The sequence below is a fragment of the Anabrus simplex genome, chromosome 3, assembly GCF_040414725.1.
Source record: "Anabrus simplex isolate iqAnaSimp1 chromosome 3, ASM4041472v1, whole genome shotgun sequence".
NCBI lineage: Eukaryota > Metazoa > Arthropoda > Insecta > Orthoptera > Tettigoniidae > Anabrus > Anabrus simplex.
This window is the reverse complement of record NC_090267.1, coordinates 308064644-308090764: the sequence shown is the minus strand read 5'-3', so window position 1 is coordinate 308090764 and position 26121 is coordinate 308064644. Positions and strand designations below refer to the sequence as shown.

Below are 26121 nucleotides of genomic sequence, written 5' to 3'. Positions count from 1 at the left end.
AGTCAACTTGCACTCCAGTAGCAGGGACTGATATTCTTGTTGATTTACTCATTACCAAGCACCAGGGTGACCGCGGTTCAAATCCCGGCCAATGCAGGTGAGATTTTTGAAATGAAAAGTCATGTCCCTGTGGTTAGACTTCCATGTAAAACTGGCAGTTTCGTCGGTATGATTTCAATGTTAACAGTTGCAAAAAGAACTACAAACTTGCTTTTACAGTTTATCCAATTTCTTCATGACACATCTTTGATATATTAGTGATTATACTACAACATTCTTAATATTCAGTACATACCATTTCTCGCATGTTGGAGGCTCTCGGCTGACCATTGACTTTCCCCAGAGCCAAAGACTGGCGCAACTTATTGTGCTCATCGAGGATTAACTGACGGTCCGCACAAGTCAGCCCTCCACTCTCTGCAACAAACCATCCATATTTCTTAGAGAATTTATAGAATTTCGTCTTGATAGGCTGAGTAGCTCAGATGGTTGAGGCAGGTTTAATTCTGGCTCAGTCTGGTATTATTTGAAGGTGCTCAAATATGTCAGCCTTGTGTCTGTAGATTTACTGGCACATAAAAGAACTCCTTTGAGATGCATTCTGGCACTTCGGCATCTCCAAAAGCCGTCAAAAAGTAGTTATTGGAATGTAAAACTGATAACACTATTATTAGCTTTTGTTTAGAACAAAATAGGGTTGTAACTCCAGAGAAAAGATTGACACCACCGAGCAAGTTGGTTGTGTGTGTTAATGCAGTGTTAAAACAATAGAAAATTTGACACTATAAATGAGGCACAGGTGAAGCATTTCTTTTGTTCTGATGAACAGCAACAGATTAGAAGGCTTATGCTCTTTGAAGTCAATGGGGGATTGATGTGTTACAATTCATATCCATGATGATACTTTTTTTTATTTATTTTGAAGAATGCAACAGTGTATTGAGTATGAAAATACAATGGTCTCAGTACTTCCATGTATGCACATCCTAAATGATGAAAAGTGAAAAGCTTGTGTTTGTGCTCATACATATGTTGGCAATAGGTATGGTTATTTATTCCTATGAGAGGCATTTTTTTTTTTTTTTGTACGTGTTATTTTCAGTACTGTTCTTATTATGAATAGATCATATGAAGGTGTCCTTCGAGGTTTTGAAGCAATTATTTTTACCCTAGTGAATGGGTCCTACATATGTTTTCTTTATTTTTTCTGAGAAGTTGTTCAATAATTTCTTAAAACTGGAGTTTTAAGAAAAATGTATGTGGATTAAAGAAAATATTTATTAGAAGATCAAAGATCAAGGATTTATACATTTGTTTCAACTGATATTTCATTAAAAGAACTGTCTTGTACAATAGCGAAGTTAAATGTGATTTCATGTATCATATGGCATAGGTAAATATGCACTGTCTGTACTTGCAACTTCAAAAGATTTGTTTACAAATTTTGAATTATCTGGCACTACCATAGCCTGCTATGATTAAACCATCCCAACCATGTTCGTTGGCAAGTTCAGTGGCCAGGAACTAGTAAAAACTAGATGTTTTCTATATCTGGGTTTATGTTTGTAACATTGATTATGAAGTGCAGGCAAAAACATAAACAGCATTACTGCAATAGGATGGAAGGAGTTCACTGGCCTAATGTACGATCAAAGTTCTACCAAACAGACCAATGGACGATGGTACTCGCATGGTACTCAATGGAGCATTGAATGGTTACTAAAAGCATGAGCTTCTCTAACGCTCCATAAAGATATGCGTATTACATTGATCTTTTCAGGTTTTTTTTAAAAACTGGTCATTTAAGCTGCGAAGCAAGGTGGGAAAGGACTGAGATAGGGAAGGTAGTGGCCATGACCTTAATTGAGTGTAAAACTAAAAATATCAGATTCAATGGCAAATGTTTAAAATATAATTTAACTCCAAATTTCATTAATTTGAAATGTAACAACACTTCAATGTCCGGTCAATGTGCTGTAAAAATAGGTTGAACAACTTGGCTAGAGAGCAAAATCAAGAGCCTACATGCCAAAAAGGACCTGCTAAATGAGGAAGCTTTTCACTTTCAACTTCAGCTTGTGGATGGATACAAAAAACTGGAATGTCCTTGTTTTAGAAAAGACATTCATGAATACATAAGAATCAGACTAGAGAAAAAAGTGAAAACTATCCAGAATAAACTAAGTAAACTTAAGAGCAAACTCAATTATGTCAAGGTAATTCCAGTAGAGTTGCCGCACTTTTTATAACGTTTGTTATATCTCCTTATATTTACTTTACTGTAAGAATTGTTGCAAATTGATACAGCATAATTTGAAAATAATTGCATTAGATCACAGATGAGCAAAATATTGGTAACTGAAAATAAATGGGAGAAAGGAAAGAACAAAAGAAATGTTGCATCCGCGGCGTCTCTCCTTCGAACCCGGTATAGATGCCGACTTTGCTTGGGAGAGATGCCTCAAGTAAAACAATCAAGAGCAGAATCAAATTTAAGCTTTCTTCAAATTTAAAATAAGTGAACATCGGAACACACTATAAGTTAATTATATCTATATAATTTAGTCATTCAATGGTAAAAGGAACTAACTCATAATATTTTTTCCCTATGAACGTGCATGTGCAATGGATTTTTCCCTGTGTTATATAAAGAAAACATTGAGAACATAATTCTGTCCTGACACAGATATTTAGTCTCGTTTGGTGTTGATAACAATGTGATAATTATCTTGTAAAATCTAATTTAGATCCGGATGATTCTTGAATCGAAAACTGATATTTATCCTCTTACAAGGTACAAATTTATACAGATTGTTTCTTAGCACTAAGTTCTCTAGCAATTTTTCTGCCACAATCTATACATCTGTCATTATTTGTGGAGCAATATTCACGCAGCCACTGGTTGCAACTCAAACACTGGCTCCAGTCATCCTTTTTTGGATTAGGAAATAATTTCCCCACACACACAGCGCAGTGATTTGTTTCTGAATTTTTAGGGCTCTTTCCATTTGCTGAGATGGTTCCCTTCACTGGCCATGTCCTGTCTTGTGGAGATACTGAGGAAGTTGTTTTCACCTTTTCTTTTGCTTTCTTTCCTTAAATTCCTTTTCATTTTGTTTTTGACGTTTCTTGTCAATGTTTGCAGCATTTGTCAGTAAGTGCTTTGAGTTGAGTTTTCGTCTTACTGTTGATATGGGCAGTTTTGGCATCAAACTAATCTTCTGGAGAATTTTTGTTGGCGTCATTTTATTGGGTGATGTACTAGATGTGGAAAGTTGTGGAGTGTTTTGTGGAGAATCAGCAGGATTAGGTGAGGGGTCCATAGAACTGGAGGTTTGTTGTGCTGATAATGATGATTCAGTTTTGTTTGACATTGGAAAGAAGTGTTCAGGTACTCAGTTTGGGTTAAAATGAAAAATGCCTGTTGCTTCAAAGCCACTAAGTGCTACTTTTACAGACACGGCTGTACTACAAGCTGCACCGATTAGTCGACCCATTTGTCATCGAGTGATCTTCCTTTCACTGTGTTGTGCAACTCATATGCTGAAGCTTCTTTCCACAAATATGTTTCAAGCAGCCCAAAAAATGACATGTCCAGTGGCTGCAAGGCATGAGTTCAGTGACTCTGTGGGCAGATTATTATCACAGCATTATCAACAGCTCTGAAGCAACTGCAGTGAACTACTATGAGAGGCGTAACCATCTAAAGTTAGAAGGACCTTTCCTGGTGGCTTGTGTTTTAGAAAATGAACCATGAACCGCCTATAGAACAACTCTGTATGATGACGTTGGGTTTGTGTACATGTCAGAATCAGGAGACAAGCCACCAGCAAACTGGGGTTTCTTATTAACCCCCTTAAATATCAAAACAGGAGGTATAAATTGACCTGAAGCATTACAGCAAGCCAGAGAGGTTACATATTAGCCTTTTTCTCTTGACATTATTACATGAACACATTAAGAACCTTTTTCCGTTATCACAGAACCAAACTAGATTGCTTGTTAGCCTGCACTCCAAACTCATCCATGTTAAAAACACTTTCTGGTCTGTCAAATAAATTATTATTTCTGAAAATAATGTAATTTTATATAATAACAATAGTGTTACAAATGAAAGCAACAAAATAAATTATGCATTTTAAGAATCGTGAGGCAATAAATTATTTGAATAAAATACTGGTACCTTCTGAATAGTATTGAATGTTTCCAGATTGCTTTTAAAATCTAATAGCAATGAGGCATCTCTAACGCATTGCTGTGCGGCAACTCTCCCAACTGTTGTCATACCTTAAGATTATCATGGCCAAAAATAAGCTTACTATCAATTACAGTTATGCTTCTGACTTCTACTGAACCAGAAATTACTGATTTAAGCATTTGAAATCAACTTGATATAGGCCTACAATAAATGAATACAAGGAAAACCTTTGTCAGGAAGAAACTTGTACTCTCCTCAAGATATTGGCCATAATTGGCGTAATATAGAGCAACTTTCATTACACCCACAGACAGTAATTCTACCTTAGAAACTGAAAAACCATACACATTGCCATCTAGCTCTAACGATGGGAACCTCTGCCTGCAATGTGTATGCGGCATCCTTACCAGAGCAGCATCTGTACCGGATTTACCTCATATCATAAAGGAACACTTTTAAGGCCTATTGTTTAGTTCACACACGCTGTCATTTGTTCCTTCTTCATATTTATGGTTAATTTCATATTAATTTCATATGGGCTCCATTTTATCTTGACACACCTATGTGGACTAGCATGTTTTAAATAATTTTTATTCACTGATGATGGACCTTAGTGTCTGAAAACCGGTTTTGAACTGAACAAATGTGTGCTGATACGACTGGACTATTATTATTATTATTATTATTATTATTATTATTATTATTATTATTATTATTATTATTATTGTTATTATTATTAGAGAGAAAAAGTGTATGATCCTAAATAGAATAGACCCAGTTTTTATAAAACATATATGTTATCAAAATGTATGTTGCGGGCTAATACAGCAAAAATATTATACTATTACAATATGTAGATGTACTTACGTATCATTTTGTGTCCATTGCAGTAGATGCCAAAGCAGTTGGATATCTGGTAGGAGAAGAGACATATCAGCGTCGTCAAATACCAGCAATTTGAAATCATCGCGTTATGGTTTCTGAAAATCTATAATCATAGCATTCACTAAGAAATCAGTTCACCTCAAATATAAAATGTTAGAAGTCAACATACAATTATTTACAATTGGAATATGAGAGAAGATGGAAAAATGTAAGCGTAACAACTTCTGGCGATGAATGAGAGAGAGAAATAATAATTAAATTAACATGCACATAGGAGGAAAAAAAAATGCAAGAAATCGTAAGGTACAAAGAATAATATGAATTTTGCCCATCGTTCTTAACTTTTAAAAGAAATTTAAGGATAAACAAAAGGAGCATTTAAAAAAAGGAATCTCTGATTTTTCTATACGGCAGGAATATCTTTAGAGAGCCATGCTGTCTGCAGATATTTGTCTACACGTGGTGTGCGAGATCTTATCAGGTCTTCTAATTATTGGTGTACATGGATAAACGTGTATACGGGCAATAAACTACCAGTTTCTCGATTACGTGTATCCGTATGACTCAGGACAATGGTTTCGTGGTGAGCTTTTCACGTACAGTGACGGTTTGAAAAATATGTGTTCATTTTAACGTTTATATATAAGTGTTAATTATTGCGCTCCCCTTTCTTATATTTCTGTATGTATTTTACAACTTAAATTTCTAAATGTTATAACCTCTGTAGTTGCTACTAGAATATAAATGAACTTTTAAAACGAAAATATAGTTACGTTTGGTCATATCATGCTTTAAATTATTTTAGGCTACGGTATTGTCAGGGTAGTCACGAAAAACTGCTGAACGTGTGTTATAAACTCTGAGGAAGGAAAACAAATATAACTATCTACGGAAAGGAAATCATAAATCTGTTATTAGCGTAGAGTACTTATTTACAATGGCTTGCACTGTCGAAAATATCCTTGATGAAGTTATACAATTACAACCATACAAGTGCTTTTTTTTTTTTTAGAAATAGAAAGGCAAGCATTTCTACGGTTTGTGGATTACGACAATTGCTTTTTGGTGTTAAACCATTTCTTGCCGCAGAAAATGTGCGTACCGAGCGTGCAGAACTTATTGGTATGCACAAATATCTGCATGCCACCACCGGGTACTTATTGCCCTCGCCTTCCATCAGTCGCAGAAGCTTAAATCGAACCGCTGTTGACGTTTCACCTGATATCCGCCCAGTTGCGTAAAATGCGTAATTAATATTTTATCAGATATTGCCTGCTGCGGACGTACTGCCAAACCATTTCCTTCGCAATAAACGTCTCAACACCGAAATACTCATGACTGAGACAAGGAAGGATGGGATAAGTCGTGGATTCAGTTCTGATTGTTCATCTTCCTTCAAATCGAAGCATTCGCTCAGTTCCTCAGAAATAAGTATTTCGAACTCCACTGCTATCTTCTTGTAGAAAAAAATCATGAGGTTTGCAGATAGTTTGGGAAAACTTGTACTTTTAAGCTAGGAAAAAAATCTTTGCAGTCAGGGTGAATCGAAGCCCAGTGGTCTAACTGAGAAGCGTCTCTGCACCAGTCCAAAGCGTGTAGTCGTTTGCATTTACATTTTCAAGAATTAATATCCGTGTCCGTCTGTGAACACGGTTCTAAGCAACGTTTCTTCTCCGGATACACGGATTACGAGTACCTGCAAGCGTGGGGTAGGCTGATTTGTCTATACGGCCATGAGTGTTGTGGCCGTGATAACATTCACTCGCGAGGAAAAAAATGAAACTCTATTTACGAAGCAAATCGGAATGTTTTTTCTTTCCTTTTTTAATAAGTTACTTTACGCCGCACCGACACAGATAGGTCTTATGGCGGCGATGGGACAGGAAAGGGCTAGGAGCGGGAAGGAAGCGGCCGTGGCCTTAATTAAGGCACAGTCCTAGCATTTGTCTGGTGTGAAAATTGGAAATCACGGAAAACCATCTTCAGGACTGCCGGCAGTGGGGTTCGAACCAACTATCTCCTGAATACTGGCTACTGTCCGCACTTAAGCGACTGCAGCTATCGAGCTTGGTAATTGGAATGATAACAAGACAATAGGCTTTTTCAAAGTTTTTAGAGCAGAATGCCTTTGCTGGCAAGATGTAGTGTTTACAGTGCACTATGTCTTCTGGTATGGGCTAGAATAAATTTGTTACTTTCATTGACCTGTCTTAGTCTCATCCATGGCTTTGACAATATGAAAGTGACCGAGGTATGATCAATGCTAGTAATACAATTCCTTATGCAACCAGTCCCTGTTATGAATGGTGTGAAAATATAGCTCATAGGGTCGGTTCGTGCATGCATTTCACTGGAACTTGGCAGACTGCTATGTAATAGCAAATTCTGGCTCTGTGAGAAAAGCAACGGGAAACTACCTCCCTCCTCATTTCCCTAGTATGCCTCTTCAGTGACACCTAGGTTGTCTATGACAGCTGTTAGTGGAACTGTAGAGGATCAAACGAGCCTTCGGGCTGAATACCCAACATACACACCTTTAGAGCAAAAATATATTTAAAATATTAAGAAGGAATTTATTCACCTTGCGCGTCATTGTGCCTCAGTGGCCCACTCTCATGGCGTTGAATTCGATGATGTCGCAATGGCGTCGTACAATTGACTTACCGGCGCGCCGCTACCAAATTCATCGTCACATAGCATTTGCTTGGATGGTGAAATCTTTTTGATTATTTCACCATTGTGTTAACTGTGCCGAGTTCTCTTCATGGTGTATAATTTGAATGGCGAGAGTTAAATGGTTACCTATAAAAAATAAAATGTTGTTGCAAGTTTTCAATGTTCAGTCATTTATTCACAAACTGAATTCGTATTGACTGTAATGTCACCTATATTTGTTAGCTTGACTATCTGTGAACAGAACAAGATCAGAATCTTTCAAATCGTTCGACACGTTTACTCGCTACGGTGCTCCAAATTGACCTGCATGCGTGTAATCCAGCGCTCCAAACACAAGCCCCGCCCGCAGAGAAAAAATGCATCATCGTGCTAAATTTATCGTTGTGCTATTTATCTGAGGCCTTGAATTACCTAGTGATGTCGGGATATCGAAGTATGACTTATACTTTGCCATAAGCAGCCTGTGATAAACAGACTGATTTTCGTAACGCCACCTTTCCGTGCATACAGGCCTGCGTAGTGATGTCATGTGAAAAGTGCACTAGTTCTTTAACTCTCACGAACAGTTCACAGATTTTCATTCATATTATTCATATTGCTCCTTATTTTCCTTCTTGTGGCTAAATGATATCCGTTCCAGTCCTCCGACCAGGATTAAAATGCTGGGACGACCCAGAAATCGAAGCCAGGACCTCCAGATTAGAGGAAAATATGCTAACCTTCAATCAGGCGCTGGAAGAGGAGAATTATTGGGAGTAAATAGATCAAACGTTTCCTAGTGTATTTTTGAGAAAGTGAATTAATATTTTTATTGTGTAAAATGTTCTTGTAGCTTCTTGATTCATTTAGGAAATAAGAACGTACAGTTCGAGTTAAAATTTTTGCACGGCCCTCCATGAAAAAGATATGATATGTGCTAAACAATAGATTGCATGAGTTATATTTTCATACTAGAGTTCATCGCTAAGTAATCAATAAACCATAATATTACCGATTGCATAATTGGCATTGAAAGTTAATTACTTTTTCTGTTTGATAGATGTTAAAATTTTGCAACCATCCAAATACGATTGGGTCAAGAAGAGCATCGAGTTTTAAAACAGGGGGAAATCAGCATGTGTTACACAGTACGCACCAGGATGTGCGAAAAGTGGCGGAATAAATTTAAATTTTGCAATGAGTTAAGGGAACGTAATAGCCAAGAGAAATCATCAGTGACTTCACACCAAGATGGTCGCGATTCGAATTCCGGCCAATGATTGTGAGATTCTTGAAATGAAAGTCATTCATATGAGTTTTAGATTCTTCGTAACGCTGGAGGGTCGGCGTTTACGATTACACCATCAAGAATCACGAAAAGTACATCACCTCCCCCAGCCATGACACTACAGCCCTGATGAGCCTTGGTCTACTAAGCGACCGCTGTCAAGTCAGGGCGGGAGCTTACGCATTACGAGCTGACGCGTGGTCTGTGTGGAGAATCCTCTCGACTGTTATTCTAGACGTTCTAGACCAGATATACTATAGTCAGATATTTCTTCAATTGTGATCAAGTAGGCTAATTGGACCTCGAACCAGCCCTCAGATCCAGGTAAAATCCATCACCTGACTGTTAATCGAACCCAGGGTCTCCAGGTGAGAGACAAGCATGTAACTCTACACCGCGGGACCGACCACTTCATTTTTTGTTTGTTTTTGTTTTGCCTAGTCGAGGTGGTCTTCATGGTTTATACGAGAATGTTCTTTTAATATAATATTAGAAATACTGAAATACGGAGATTTTACATGGGGAATTTCACAATTTTCTATTTTTTTTAGGGAAAAGATTAAACTCTCTTCAACTGAGCGAGGTGGCTAAGCGATAAGGATGGATCAGGAGTGCAATCTCACGGCCGACCCGCTGCTCGCAAGAGATACTAATTTAGCTTGCACTGCCTGTGTTGTAAAGCAAACAGGTGTGACCCTGACAGACACTGTGTCCTTGTGGAGTTCCTGAATGGACTGTATGCCTGGTGAACGCAGGCGACCGTCAGCGGTTTCTAGATCGAGGTACATCTACACGATACCGAAGGTCGGCGGGAGGTTGATGTCTCTTACGTGTTTCGTATTGATAATGATATGTTACTTTACAGTTAACCTGCTTTTTGTTTCTATTTCATGGGTGATGACAAGGGAATGTTTTTAATCTTCAGCCCTTAGGCTGGTTGAATCTTCAGATAGCACCATGGAAGGTTATAGGAAACCGTAAAACCCGATGGTGGTGTCGTAATAAGGTGTACTAGACAACAGGAGGAGGCACTGCTCACAAGGAAGTTTTATTTATTTTTGTTTAGAATTTGCTTTGCGTCACACCGACACAGATAGGTCTTATGGCAACGATAGGATAGGAAAGGCCTAGGAGTAAGAAGGAAGCGGCCGTATCCTTAATTAAGGTACAGCTCCAGCATTTTCCTAGTGTGAAAATGGGAAACCACCACGGAAAACCATCCTCAGGGCTGCCGACAGTGGGGTTCGAACCCACTATCTCCCGCATGCAAGCTCACAGTTACGCTCCCCTAACCGCACGGCCCACAAGGAAATAATATTTATCTAAATGGTGAAACTTATGCCAGATACAGACTACGCACAGCAAATACAGCGAACATGCAGTTTAACGTGACTGTTGATTTCGTGATCATAGACATGGGACCTCTTCTTTTACGCAGAATCCGAAATTCATGGATGTGCATTTAAAAACTGCCCATATACCAGGCGGCTCGCGAACGCCGTACTTTCTACTAATAAATGCCCTGCACGCACAAGTGATGAACGGGATATCTACTAACTGATTTTGATAGGGGCACTACTGCCACCAAGCAGGTTACGTCAGAATATGAAGAGAAGGCGGATAAGTTGTGGCTTGTGGTTGTTTGGGTTTAAAATATCTTATAAACACACCAACAATCCAATCATGCTTACCGAGAACAACATCAATTAGGTTATTTAGACCTATTTGAAGACATATTGTGTAACTATTTGGTAAATGCATTTACATTTTTGAACTTTAATCTTGAACAGTAAATATCTATGTCCTCACTCGTGATGAAACTCCCTCGCCATTTAGATGCTATTATCATCGGACGCCTGATAAGTTTTAAATACTATTTTCAGAAATTCAGTGAACGGGGAAAGTCACATAACACTGCAGCACTCTGCAAAATCGAGCAGTAAACTTGCTGAATTATGTAAGCATATTACGTTTTGCTGAATTAATAACAGGAATTCCACTTTTTTAAAATGGAAATATCGTCATTCCCACCCAAGAAATTGTAAACCGTAGCTTGTACGCTAAAACCCCGTATTGTAACACAACAATTATAATGTGTCGCTTTTCTTTGAATGTATAAATATAAGAAAAATGAAATTTACTGTTTATATTGAGCGCGGTATCAACCAAACCAGAATATTTTGAAAAGGTCGTTTTTTTTTTGCGATTATAACGTCTTTGTTTTTTGTTTCCTTAATACTGTATCCCGTCTTCTTCTGTGGTGTAGTGGTTAGTGTGATTAGCTGCCACCCCCGGAGGCCAGGGTTCGATTCCCGGCTCTGCCACGAAATTTGAAAAGTGGTACGAGGGCTGGAACGGCGTCCACTCAGCCTCGGGAGGTCAACTGAGTAGAGGTGGGTTTGATTTCCACCTCAGCCATCCTGGAAGTGGTTTTCCGTGGTCTCCCACTTCTCCTCCAGGCAAATGCCGGAATGGTACCTAACTTAAGGCCACGGCTGCTTCCTTCCCTCTTCCTTGCCTACCCCTTCCAATTTTCCCATCCCCCACCAAGCCCCCTGTTCAGCATAGCAGGTGAAGCCGCCTGGACGAGGTACTGGTCATTCTTCCCAGTTATATCCCCCGGCCCAAAGTCTGAAGCTCCAGGCGGTAGAGGTGGGATCCCTCGCTGAGTCCGTGGGAAAAACCGACCCTGGAGGGTAAACGGATGAAGAAGAAGAATGCTGTATCCCAATCAACATTTTGCTGAGTAGTGGAGGAGAGCTTCGTAGTCACAATTGACGGTCACTGCTCCACTTTCCCGCTTTACATCCCTACAAAATTGTGCTCTCTCCCTTTACTGTGACGTATGTTTGCTACGTAAGCTGCCCACATTTACGTCAGGCCAGTTCGGCCGCACTGGGCTAGCCTCAAGGGGCACCCAGCTGAGCACCTCTGGTATACACCGATGAGCCATTACATTGCGACTACCTTCCTGATACGGTGTAGAACTATCTCTATTCTGAAGAACCGCGAGGCACTGATTCACTGAGGAGGCGGAAGGTATCCTGGAGCCTGGAGCATCTTATACCTCTAGCGTGACAGCAGGTCTTCCAGTTGGCGTATACTGCTGTACGATATTGATGTGGCACGAACTTGCTTTTTCACGTCGAAGCACAAATATTCAGTTGGGTTCATATCCGCGTTATTTGGGGGCCACGGCATTAAAACAAATTCACTATCTTCTCGAATCAGTCCTTCACAATCCTAGCAAAATGGCACGGTGCATTGCCCTGTTGGAAGCGGCTGTCACACGTAGGAAACGCCATTGGCATGAATGGATGAACTTTGTTCCCAATAGCGTCCAGATATCTATCAGCTGTTAGATATTGATGTACCCGAATAATGGGCTCCAGTGTGTCCCATAAATAAAATCATCGCCCAGACCATCACACCTCTTCCTCCGGCATATCTCCGCTCAACAAAGCAACCAGTTGCTATAGACCCCGATGGTAATCAACGTACATGCGCTTGGCTGTCGATGTGATGAATCTTGATTCATCGAACCAGGCGACCTTTTTCCAATCATTCACAGTCCAGTGTCGATGATTTTGTGCCTACCTTATGCACTGCTGTCGGTGGAGTGCGGTCACAATTGGAGTACGACTGGGTCTTCGACTCTGCAGCCCTATGCGCTGAACATGTGCTGTGAAACATTGCCCTGATCACTACGTTTGTTCTTCTGGGCGATTTCTCGAACTGTAGCCCTGCAGTCACTCCGAACACTGGCCTCTGGCATCATTGAGCCCCTGTCGACTAATGGCTGGACGACTTGTCGTTTGCCCACCGCTGCAGTACTCTCGATACGTGCTCACAGGAGCGACATGAGAACACGCAACAAGCTTCGCCGTTTCAGAGATGATAGTGCCAAAGCGCCGTGTTCATTCAATAAATTCATTAAATTAGGAGAGATCATCCATTTTCCTATTCTGACGCCGAAGATACAACTTACAGTGAGCCTGCAGACCTGCCCTATATAGAAATGTCATGCTGCGAGTATATCGCGTGTACCTCTCCGTGCTCCAGGCACAATTAATTTTCCCGGGTAAACGTGGTCTTAATGTAATGGCTCACGAGTGTAAACAGATTGAAATAGATCGCACATATAACTGTAGGAAAGCGAAATGTCTACAGAAAAGGAGGATATCGTCGTTGCGCCTAAAGAAACCGCTATATGATAATATTTCAGCTTAGAACTCTGACCAGAAAGGTTCTGTCATCTAAGGTTCAGTATTGCATGAATTCTGCATGTCAACGAATTTTCGTCCTAAGTAATACGTGTGCTGCGAGTCAGTTCTTCTCCATTCAACATTTTGAGGCGCAACGAGGATGTTTTGATCAATATTCGCACTGCTGTGACCTCGTTGGTTCCCAAGAAGTCTGGTTCTTTATACGAAAAGGATTGTTCTTTTAATTATCATTAATTAAAGTGTAGTTTGAGGAGGAAAACACATTATCATTAAGCTCTTTAGGCTTTTTCAATCGTGAAATTACCAACCTTTCACGCCAGTGTGGCAGTGGGCTCATCAGTTGGATTGCTACACCTTTCCAAGATGCTGGCGGCTAGTGCGCCATTGAGACACCACTGCAAGCCTCTTATGTAGGACAATGCAATGACGGTGCACTAGGGTAAGCATGTGCCACCACTTGTATAAATGCCTGCCTTTGGCCTTTATATCACATTATGATGTTAGTCATCAGAGTCTTTATTAATTCTCTGAAATCACATTAATATTCAGTAATCGTAGGTATAGATTAATGTTATATGCTTGTTAAGCTGATAGGATTCTCAGTGATTTTTACCAAATTGTCGGTCCGATTCGTTGGCTGAATGGTCAGCGTACTGGCCTTCGGTTCAGAGGGTCCCGGGTTCGATTCGCGGCCGGGTCGGGGATTTTAACCTTAATTGGTTAATTCAAATGGCTCGGGGGCTGGGTGTGTGTGGCGTATTCAACATTAGAAATCATCATATGTAGGGGCCTCATCTTCACAGACATGCAGGTCGCCTAATAGGCCGTCTGCTAGAAAAGATCTGCACCAGGCCTCTCCGTAGGCCATACGCCATTATTATTATTATTATTACCAAATAGTCATTTATATTGTTGACGTGAATCTTTTAAATGTATTTCATGGTACTTTTCTAAACACTTTTAGACTTTTCGAGTGTCTACTTTAAAGTTTTACTTCGTCTATAGTGGCACATTGCAAGTGAAAGATGTATTATTTTGTGTTGTACAGAATAAATTAGTATATGAATTAAAATCTTTTAATTCACTTCTAAGAATAATCCCATCATTTAGGTTGTTCTGTGCGACAAATTAAAGAGCATTTTGGATACTGGTTATGAATAAACATATTAATTCACTTCTAACTATTTATTTACGTTTTAAGGGACGCATGCTAGTTCTGGATCGACATAATTGAACTCCTAAAAATTATAAACATCAGCCAGCTTAATTTTCACTTCACTTTTCCCAAAAAAGTAAACAGTAATCTGTACATTCAAAGCTTTTCCAAAAAGAAAACTTTTGAGGCACTACAGATTTCCAGGTTCCGAGCTCTAATGTTTGTCTCTCCAACAGAAACGGTTACCGGTTTGAGTTGCTGGCACTTAACTACAATATCTCAAGCCTCTATTATCACACCAATTTGTTGTCTGTCTGTCTTCTGTCTGTCTGTCAAGTTTTCAGCCCAGAGATCCTCACAATAGCACTACCAAAGGCCATGCAAATATTGGAAAATCTCAAAAACCGATGGTGGCGCCATAGTGAGGTCCAAGAGGTATAACGAGGAATGAGGTAGTTTTCCATTGATTTCCTCACTTGACCAGGAAGTGCTACTACAGCACAACCGGCCCTATGAATAGCGTTTTTATATCATTCGGATCCACTAATCATGCTCCGAATGAATGATCGGTTAACATATCCTTAACTGAATGGTTAATAATTTTAATTTCTATCCGCACTTGATACTGTATCGTGAACTTGTATTGAATTTTGGAACAGATAGTCTCACGCTAAGAAATTGAGGTTCTATGGCATTCCTTTTCAAAATTATAAACAATTCAATTGATGATTCAGAATTATTTTCTCACTTATATTTCCGTGCACCGCGCATCAATTCAAGGCAAAACGTCACGTTTGCAAACAAAAGAAGGGGGACATCGGGCCACATAAATTAACTGCTGAACAGGCTATGGAATATCTTCAACAGTGCTGTTCGTAGAAATAGTGTCTTAGATTTCAGTACTCTTTTTTACCAGAATTCCTTATCACTATCCAGAGACAATCTGTTTGAATTTTGTAAAATGGTAAACGTGTAGGCTATGTTGTTCACCTCCCGACATGCACTGCAACACAACCGATCAAAGAGCATGTACACATGTTGTAAAGACTGTTTACTTGTTTCTCTACTACGCTTCTTCAGAAGAGTTTTAAATGATGGACACCCTAATTCATGCACGTCGATAATTTCAAACGATGATGATAGATATTCACGCAACCATTCCTTCTTTTCACAACCCTTTAACAGAACAAGATCTGCTCTTGAAAAATGTGCGTTCATCATAAAAAGATAGAAATCGATAAGGTGTTCCTTTGTCTTCCCATTGCAAACCTACATTTTTTCGATCCATTCAGTCTGCTTTTTATCTTCATCTGTTTGCAAACATCAAGGGAGAGGTGGACTAAATACTAAACTAACAAGTTTTGGTGCCCACAACACACTGCAATCTAACACAGCCACCTCTGTAAACACAACTTTGTTGCCGTTTACTTTGAAGCATTGTACATCAACTATTAATGTTCTCGTCATGTTTGCACTCTACTCTCTATCACTGTATCTAGAAGATTAAAGAAAATTTCTCACACACATATTATCTATAAAGCCTTCAGTCAGTAAGCAACGATCAAGTCTAAACATGCATAACTATGATGACGTCATCGCTGCAGGTTGAAAACAGAATAATAGCATGTGCTCACTCTTGCCTTCGCGTCGTTATAGTAATGCACGTTTAAACTTGTTCGATAGAGATATAACGCTATGTCTTGACAGAGGAGGAAGAGGGGGAGGAGGAGGCCTTAACAGCCTATTTATAGCCCCCATTTTGTGCAGTAGCTTCTAAGCTAGCTTTCTTCATAAGAGCCTGTGTATAGCCGCCATCTTGTGCAGTAGCTTCTAAGCTAGCTTTCTTCATAAGAGCCTGTGTATAGCCGCCATCTTGCGCAATCGCCCCTAGGCCGTCTCATAAGAGCTCATGTATAGTAGCCATCTTGTGCAATCACCCGTGGCCGGCATCTCTAAACAGCATCTTGGTTTAAAAACTAAGTTCTCTAAGGTAATAGTATGTTGAGAATGGCAGCTCCGTAAGTATGTTGTAAAGGGCAGCTTGCTTTATAACTTTGATCGTGGTAAGTTGAGAAGGGCAGCTTGCTTGCTGCGTGGTTGTCCCGTTAAGGTTAATTTAAATTCCGCGGTATAAAGTTTACTTCCGTCAACATAGCAGCACTCAAGTAAGCCATGTGCATGTAGTTAAAGGTAGCGGCTGACAGCTGTTAAAAAGCATGTAGAATGTTTCAAATTGCCCACCTCTACATGCCTAAGGTTGCAGGCATGTGGATTTAGCCCCTGCCAGCACCGAAGTTAGCGATCGTCTGTTGTTTAAAGATGGTCGCTGACAGCTGTCAAAAAAGCATGTGGAATTTCAAATTGCCCGCCACCACGTGCCTAAGGTAATAGCCGTGAGGTTTAGCGCCGTAAAGATGGCAGCACGGTGCTCTGTTGTTTAAAGTGGCAGCTGTCAGCCATCAAAAAAGCACGTGGAATTTCAAATTGCCCGCCACCACATGCCAAAGGTGGTAGCCGTGAGGTTTAGTGCCGTATAGATGGCAGCAAGATGCCCTGTTAATTAAAGATGGGCGCTGACAACTGTCAAAAAAGCACGTGAAATTTCAAATTGTCCGCCACTACATGCCTAAGGTAGTGGCTATGAGGTTTAGTGTCGTAAAGATGGCAGCACTGAGGTTAGCGATGCGTTCTTGTTTACTGTCAAAAAAGCATGTGGCTTTCTTTACAAACAAGAGCACGTGGCTTGGTTTAAAGTTGGCCGCTGCCAGCTGTCAAAAACGCACGTGGAATTTCAAATTGCCAGCCAACACGTAGCTAAGGTGGCAACTATCAGGTTTAGTGCCGTCAAGATGGCAGCACTGAGGTTAGCGATGCTTTGTTGTTTGAAGATGGCAGCTTAACAGCTGTCAAAAAGCACGTGTAATTTCAAATTGCCCGCCACCACGTGCCTAAGGTGGAAACTATGAGGTTTAGTGCCGTCAAGATGGCAGCACTGAGGTTAGCGATGCTCTGTTGTTTAAAGATGGCCGCTGACAGCTGTTAAAAAGCACGTGGCTGCCAAAAAGGACGTGGCTTTGTTTACAAATTCAAATTTCGCGTCAAAATTCAAATCTGTCTCCCGCCAAAATTCAAATCCTTTCTAGTACGCCTCATTTTGGTGCTGCCATTGGTTTTTGCGGTTTCCTTATAACCGCATAACCTTTGGTGGTGCTATTTGAGGATCCAACCAGCCTCTGGGCTGATGACCTAACAGACAGACATATTGTGATTATAACTCTGATAATTAAATGTTGATAAAATAAGCACTATGTGGTGTCACTTTGTACTTACTCTCGGATTTCCACATAAAATATGCCCTGCTGTTGGGCATTTAGTTTGTAATTAACTGATTAATTACACATACAGTAACCAGAAATACTAACACTTTAATTATTGATGATGGGCGCCAGCTACAAATAAATGTAACAATAATAGAATGAGAGTCTTGAATACCTCTAGGGTGTAGGGTAATAAACTTACTTTGACAGCACAACATATTGGTTTTGGGAAAAGGATATTGACGTTTGGTTCCCAACTATAATTTGGGACTACCTGTTTTACCATGAAATAAAACAACTTCACTTGATACTAAAGAAATTATATTCTTTAAATTTTGAATTGAAATGGTGAAATTTGTTGCGATACTGAAAGTACAATATAAAACTCTGAAGCTATAACGGAATGAAGCTCTAGGCATTAACTCATTAACTTTAACATACTCTTGACGGGACATTTGAAATCTGTACAGGAAATTTATCCCTCACTGGTTCACATTACAGTACCTCGGACACTTTTAAGTGATATTATGACGTATTTCTTGTAACTAGCATCAGCTATAGGTATCTCAAACCTAATTTGGTGATGTATCCTTTGAGCTTAACCCGCGAAAGATCGGCCTATAAATATAACCACACTGCACAATCAACTTTACAAGTAATCCACCTAACTGTTAGTGTCCATTACAAAGACTCTATCTTCGACTGTCACCGAACGATGGAAGTAGACTTGACCGAACATATACACGGAACACATTCCGAACATCTAATACACCTGATCACTGAAGACTCCGTATCCAACTGACTGCTTCTTCACCATCCAACTGACTGACCGACTGAGGCCCCACCATCCATACGACTGCTGACAACCATCTGACTAAGACTCTCCATCGAGCAAGACTCTCCGTCCAACTGACTCACCAACTGTAGGACACCAGCCCTTTTATAGATTATATATTGTTATATGGTTTACACCTACGTCATGGTTAAATCAAACCATGACCTTACTCAAACTAAGCTCCAAAGTACTGCACATTGTTGTGTGGCAATCGCCTCAGACAGGCTAAAAACTCCCTCCGAGCACCTCCTGTTTCTCATTGAACGCAGTGACGTATGGGGTAGAACCTTGACTCGACACTAAATGTAACAGTATTACACCACCTAATGCAATTTCTTAAACGTAGGTTCACGTAATAAATTAATATATCTTACATAAAACAGGAAATCTCACAGTATACAGATTCCCTTAATACTAACACACACATACCTATGGTACATAATAAATGAAATGAAATCGAGCAAGCGATAATTAATAAATAGCGAAATCAGATGATAGAATTGAATACAAAATATAATAATACTTAATAATAATAATAATAATAATAATAATAATAATAATAATAATAATAATAACAGAGGGATGTTTGTAACGGGATATGGACCGTTACAGTATCCTACAATAAATTATTATTTGAGCATTTTTTCCAGCCTCATTCTTGAATTTAGATTTTTCAGATTATTTGGTAGTTTTTTTTAAACTTTGGCACCAGTACTTCTAATGTTTTCTGTCCATATTTATTTACAATTTATGTCCGACTCGTTGGCTGAATGGTCAGCGTACTGGTCTTCGGTTCAGAGGGTCCCGGGTTCGATTCCCGGCCGGGCCGGGGGTTTTAACCTTCATTGGTTAATTCCACTGGCCCGGGGACTGGGTATTTGTGCTGTCCCCAACATTTCTGCAACTCACACACCACACATAACACTATCCTTCACCACAATAACACGCAGTTACCTACACATGGCAGATGCCGCCCACCCTCATCGGAGGGTCTGCCTTACAAGGGCTGCACTCGGCTAGAAATAGGCACAAGAAATTATAATACAATTTTATTACGTCGCACCGACACAGTTAGGTCCTATGGTGACGATGGAATAGGAAAGTGCTAGGAGTGGAAGCGACGCGACGTTGGCCATAATTAAGGCACAGATCTAACATTTGCTTGGTGTGAAAGTGGGGAAACCGTACCCTTAATTAAGGTACAGCCCCAGCACTTGCCTGGTGTGAAAATGGGGAAACCACGGAAACCGATCTTCAGGGCTGCCGACAGTGGGGTTCGAACCCGCTAGTCCCGAATACAAGCTGATAGCTACGGGCCCTAAACCACTCGGCCACTTGCTCGGTTGTCCAGATTTATTAAGTGAAATTGTTGGCACATAATAATCAGCATTCCTTGTTCTATTACTATGTTGTTATAATTTGCCTAATCTTGTTTTTAAAATAATGCATTTTATTTGATATAGAAACAATTGACTTAAATTCATAATTCTGATCACTGTTTGGCGTGTGCCCTCCGAAAAAGCCTGCTGCAGGTCTTTCGAGTCGACACCGTACACGCTTGCTGCGCATCTGTGAGGATGGAACCCTACCTAAGATGAATTGTAATGCTGAAGACGGCACGAACACCCAGCCCCGAGCCGTAGGAATTAACAGATGGAAGTTAAAATCCCTGACCTGACCGAGAATCAAACCCGTGACCTCTTCGACCAAAGTCTAGTTTTTAACCATTTAACCATGGAGCCGGACTTTCTGTTCACTGGAAGCTATCTAGTCACCTATCATTCCTCGTTAATATGCAGTGTTGCTTCTTGATAATTACTGTACATTTCACAATTCAGTTTTGGATATTCTGAGCCAAATTTAAACTTTATTGAGATGATGCATCCCATATCCTATGCAATATTATTGTCTGTATTGAAGCAAAATATCGTCTTTGTGCCTCGAAATACCGTTATGTGACAATGTTGTCGGAAATACTGGCCCTCAGCACATTTTTAGTGAATTTCCTTGCAATCTGTACTCTTTACAAAATATAATTTTTCTTTCTTTCTTTCTTTCTTTCTTTCTTTCTTTCTTTCTTTCTTTCTTAATCTGTTTACCCTCTAGGGTCAGTTTTTCCCTCGGACTTAGCGAGGGATCCCAACTCTACCGCCTCAAGGGCAGTGTCCTGGAGCGTGAGACTTTTGGTCAGGGGATACAACTGGGAAGGAGGACCAGTACATCGCCCAGGAGGCCTCATCTCCTATGCTGAACAGGGGCCTTGTGGAGGGATGGAAAGATTGGAAGGGATAGGCAAGGAAGAGGGGAGGAAGCGGTGTAGAGCTAAATGAGGCCACAGAGCTGGTTGCAAATAGTGGATTGTGGAGACGCGTAGTTTATTCACATAGGTTTGCAGACTGAACTTTATTCACATAGGCTTGCGGACTGAACATTGAAAAGCATATATACTATTTTATAGTATTTTTAGCATTAAGAATAGTTAACAATACACCCATAATTTTTCGAAAAATTGATAATAGTAGAACGTACATTATTCGATTGCTAAGGATTAATAGAATGCAATACTTACTCCTTAAACAAAGTTCCTTCTACGCTGCGTCGCTTTTGCTACATTTAATTCACTGTTGAATCTCACGTAAAGTATGCCTATTTATACAGATCCCGGTCAGATCTAAAGCGTCTAAAGGAGGGGGAAGAAAGAAACTTTGGGTTTTAACCCATTAACCTCCGAGAATGGATCATTAGCTTCTTACCGAGGCTGATATTAAATGAAGGTTCAATCAACCCCTAGGGTTGTCAGTTCAATAATCACAGCAAACAAAAGAATTTTGGCGTCTTAAAGACCCGGAAAAGTAACATTTATTTTTGATTGTGTACTCCTCCTTGATTAGACCAGAGCCTTGAGGTTACTTTGCTGATGACTAGTGGAGTATTACATTACTATTAGGAAAGGTGGTGTGGAGATTTCCACACACATGTTAAAGGAGACTGTCTTTCTGATTCTCTCTGCGTAGAGAAATCCCCCTGTGGGTGGGGGCGGTAGAATAACACCCACGGTATCCCCCTGCCTGCCGTAAGAGGCGACTAATAGAGTCCCCAGGAGCTCTGAACTTTGGAACGTGGTCTGGCGACCACGGGGCCTTTACCTGAGTCCTGACATTGCTTCCACTTACTTGTGCCAGGCTCCTCACTTTCACCTTTCTTATCCGACCTCCCTTGGTCAACGTTTGTTCTTTTCCGACCCCGACGGTATTAGAGCACTCGAGGCCTAGGGAGTCTTTCATTTTCACGCCCTTCATGGCCCTTGTCTTTCTTTGGCCGACACCTTCATTTTTCGAAGTATCGGATCCCTTCTATTTTTTCCCTCTGATTAGTGTTATATAGAGGATGGTTGCCTAGTTGTACTTCCTCTTAAAACAATAATCACTACCACCACCACCACTGGGTAGAGAAAGAACAGCAAGATCACTGGAGCCACACCATCAAATCGTATTCAGATACTGAAAGAATATTATAAATAATATTTTTCCAATTAAGATAAAGTATTATTATTTTAACAATAATATTCAGCACCTTGGCTGAATGCCCAGTGTAGCGGCCTTCGGTTCAGAGAGTTCCGGGTTCGATCCCCGGGAGTTTTAACTGCGTATAATTAATTCCTCGGGTTCAGGGACTGGGTGTTTGTGTTTATCTTAATACACATCCGTTCACACACACCACGCCGCACTAGCATCCACCACAGGAACACATTTTAGTAAATATATCCATTCCCATGGGGTCAGTGACAGGAAGGGCGGTAAATCCGAGCCAAATAAACATGAGGCTCCGACACCAATAAAACTGGAAGAAAGACCAATAATAATAATAATAATAATAATAATAATAATAATAATAATAATAATAATAATAATAATAATAATAATAATACCAGGGGTAGACCTTTCTAGGCTATTTAAACTGCGTGACTTCTCTACGGCCATCTATGCCAACGGACCTGAACTTTTTAACTCCCAAAAATTCTTCTTCTTCTACAGTTAGATGGCTCTACCATCTATTGGTTAGCGCACCCTGATGACAAGAAACAAATTAATTACTAAGGACATATTTAGTTTAGAAGTTGGTAAACCTTTCCTTTGAGGCACCGGAGATGTCAACTCTTCAGCTGGTTTCTCTTCAATTGTAATCTACCTATCAGATGCTTGTAAATATGTTTTCAAGACAATCATCCCCGGGGTTATGTATGGAAATTCAGCCTACAAGCAAACTGTAGTTCAATTTAATCTGGAAGCATCCCCTACGGAACTACCCATAAAAGCAGGACACTTTAGGGCCGTCTTATCAGAATTGTTCCAGTGCTTGGGAGTGAGACTTGCCGAGGGCCTAGGGAGGCGGGGACGCGGCCTGTTTGAAGAACATCCAGCGATACAAGGTAATGGCAGAATTTACTTAAACATGTGATAGCGCCTGCGGCTAGTTTGAGGGGAAGGTTTCAGCCGTTTCTTTTAATGTAATTTTGTGATTTGGTGGTTTAAATGTAGGATTTTCGGTGAAGACTGAGTTATATTCCCCATTGCAAAATATGTAATGTAAGGGAAACGCGAGTGGTGACCCTCTGCCGTCTCCCATTCAACCTTTCAGTTGGGTGACTAAAGTTTTCAACCTCTAAATTTTGGAAATCATATCTCGGCTTTAAATTTTCCTCCTTTAGTCACCCATTTTAGTATGGGGATTAGCCTCTGTATCACTGGGCCTTAAGCCCACTTAGATTTCTAGAAATTTCTATGAGGAGTGCTGGTGTTTCGCCTCCTTGCCTTTTGTTGATGGCCGGTTGTGTGTAACCTTTCCTTTTTATTCCCAAGGCCGGGTACTATGGGTATTTATGCCCCTGTTTATTCTGAACTTTCATAGGCTGTTTCTTCGTTTTAGTTCCGGAAAAATCAATGCGTGTATTGAAAACAACCGAACTAACTGAGTCAATTAAATAATTAGAAACACAGGATTTTGCCATGAACATTAAGGCGTCAAATCTATATACAAAAGTCTGACACCGTGCTTAACCGGTTCGAGTTCCGTTTTCACCAACAGCATTTTGTCCGGCAGGGCAGAAGAGGTGATTGTATACAATTTATAATCAGTAGATTGCGTGACAAACGCCTTCATTCAATTCCCAACCTCTCCGTAGTGTTTATACTGAATGAGGGCGTATGATGCTGTTGATGGGGACGCATCCGCCGAATGGGGACGTCAAGACTTGAGCAGACTCCTTGGTTCTATTGGACAGGAGTAGGCTATGTGCCGACATCGGGTTTGACCCTCTCCCTTCTTATTATAGTATCACGTCATGCATTTAATCTCATCAACTCTTCTGATGAGGCCGACTTCAGGAAAATGGCATCCGGTCGTATACTCGCTATGAAGATTCATCTCACTTCGTACCCGACCCCATGGACGAACGGAAAACACACATACACACACACGCGCGCCCGATTAATTGGATACGATCTCTTGTGAATAATATTGTACACAAATTTGGACTTTAATTTTGAAGTCTATCGAAGCAAAGTCGGTCAACACTGATCTACATTTGGAGCTATCATCCAGGTGATTCCCTATCAGTTGTTTTTCTAGTCTTTTAAATTATTTCAAAGAAATTTGAAATTTATCGAACATCAACCTTGAATTGTTCCAAAATCTAATTCATCTTCCTACAAATGAATACTTTTCCCAATTCATCCTCTTGAATCCCAACTTTATCTTTGTGTATTCCTATTTTTTAAAACTCCATTTAAGCTTATTCGTCTACCAATGTTATTCCGCGCTATCACTTCACTGACAGCTTGGAATATACCGCTTGATCGGGCAGCCCGTCCCTTTACTTCCAAATCTTCCCAGCCCAAAATTTGCAACTTTTTTCGTAACACTACTCTTTTGTTGGAAATCGCTCAGAAAAAATAGTGCTGCTTTCTTTATATAATATTCTCCTGTTCTAGAGTCAAGCGACCTTCTGTGGCTTAGGCGGCAGTGCGCCTCTCACCGCTGGGTCCCGTGGTTCAAATCCCGGTCACTCCATGTCAGATTTGTGCTGGACAAAGCGGAGTTCGGGGCAGGTTTTTCTCCGGGTACTCCGGTTTTCCCCGTCGTCTTTCATTCCAGAAACAATCTCCAGTATCTGTTAGTCATTTATCGTTGCCTCAGAGGAGTGCGACAGGCTTCGGCAGCCGGCACAATTCCTATCCTCGCCGCTAGATGGGGCTTCAATAATGTGTTTGGGTGGATTTGAGATAGGATTGTTTCTCACACGGCCAGTTATATATTTGGTTATCTAGATCAAGAAGTGCATAAAATCAGACCCTTTTAATTCCATTTGGAAATGGGACAAAAATTGTAGGTAGTTTAATCAGAAGTATTAAAATAAATGCATGAAAGCACACCAAAAAAAAAGACCCGGGGATTTTAAGTAGCCCCTATGTAGTCCAATATAAAAACATTCATATTAATCATTAATTTTTCCTTTCTATTTTTACTTACGCAGATACGTATTAAATCAGCTTTATTGCGTTAATATTGCTGTCACTTTGGTGTTCTTCAAGACTTTGGGAAAACTGCAGAGATAGCCTTTCTGAGGACATATAAAAAAATAAGCAGGTGGAGAGTGAGTGTGTACTACTATAATGAGAACTGCCTGACTCGATTGTGACTGGTATTAGACAAGGAGCCTACCATTACAATGAAAACTCACCAACTCGGACTTCACATGACAAACGACGTACAGTATGGTAATCTCCCCGTTGTGTTCCCTCGGTAAATCTTACTACGTGTTCACTATTTCATCTAGAATTCTGTATACAATATAGAATTTCGTAGAAAATCACAGGTACAGCAGCTAGTAATAACGAACTCATGTAACCTTCCGTTTTTTACATTGCATTCCAGCTTTAGCTTGTTTTCCCACCTTCTGGCTCCCATTTTACTTGTACGCATTTTGCTTGTTGTGAAGATCGAAGTGTAGCCGTATTACAGAAACTGTTGTGCGATTTATGTCTTTAGCCTGGAAACTCGACGTAACTACTGAAACTGAATCCAGAACTTAAGCATCAAATTAGTTATTTAGGAAGTATACCACTACACGTCACCACTTACCGGACACCGCTAAGGCTTCGCATTTAACTTATCGCCGATGATAACGATTTCAATTAACGAGTATTAATAATTTATACATAATGTGTTGAATATGTAGGTATGGCAAAAGCAATTTTGAAATTTCTCACGATTTTTAGTACTTTTTCAATGTTTCCCTATTTCCCCTCATTGTTTGTGTCCGGTAGGCAAGAGCACGTGATAATTCCTCAAGGAAGTAGGTCTTCGGTAAGCTCAATTGTGGGCTGAAGCCAATTAATCCTATGAACTTCCTGCTGCTGGATAAAAAAAGTTACTTTATACAACGGAATGTTAAAATGGAATTGAAGTGAAGGATGAGCAGTTTCCATGCATGTTTTGTGACATCACAATACAGGAATACTACGGGAATGTAACAAATGTATAGGGCAGGATACTGATTGTG

The 26121-nt window shown here is 40.2% G+C and overlaps 1 protein-coding gene across 1 annotated transcript in view; it reads right to left on the bottom strand.

The window, feature by feature from the left end:
* The window catches only part of LOC136867259 (venom allergen 5), a 76522-nt gene that overhangs the window by 17595 nt on the left and 32806 nt on the right, over positions 1-26121 (bottom strand). Inside the window, exons 2-3 of the mRNA XM_067144402.2 lie at positions 5066-5186; positions 296-417 (exon numbers count right to left, since the gene is read on the bottom strand). Coding sequence (XP_067000503.1) covers positions 296-417; positions 5066-5165 — 222 coding nt within the window. The 5' untranslated portion in view covers positions 5166-5186. The remainder of the gene's footprint in view (positions 1-295; positions 418-5065; positions 5187-26121) is intronic.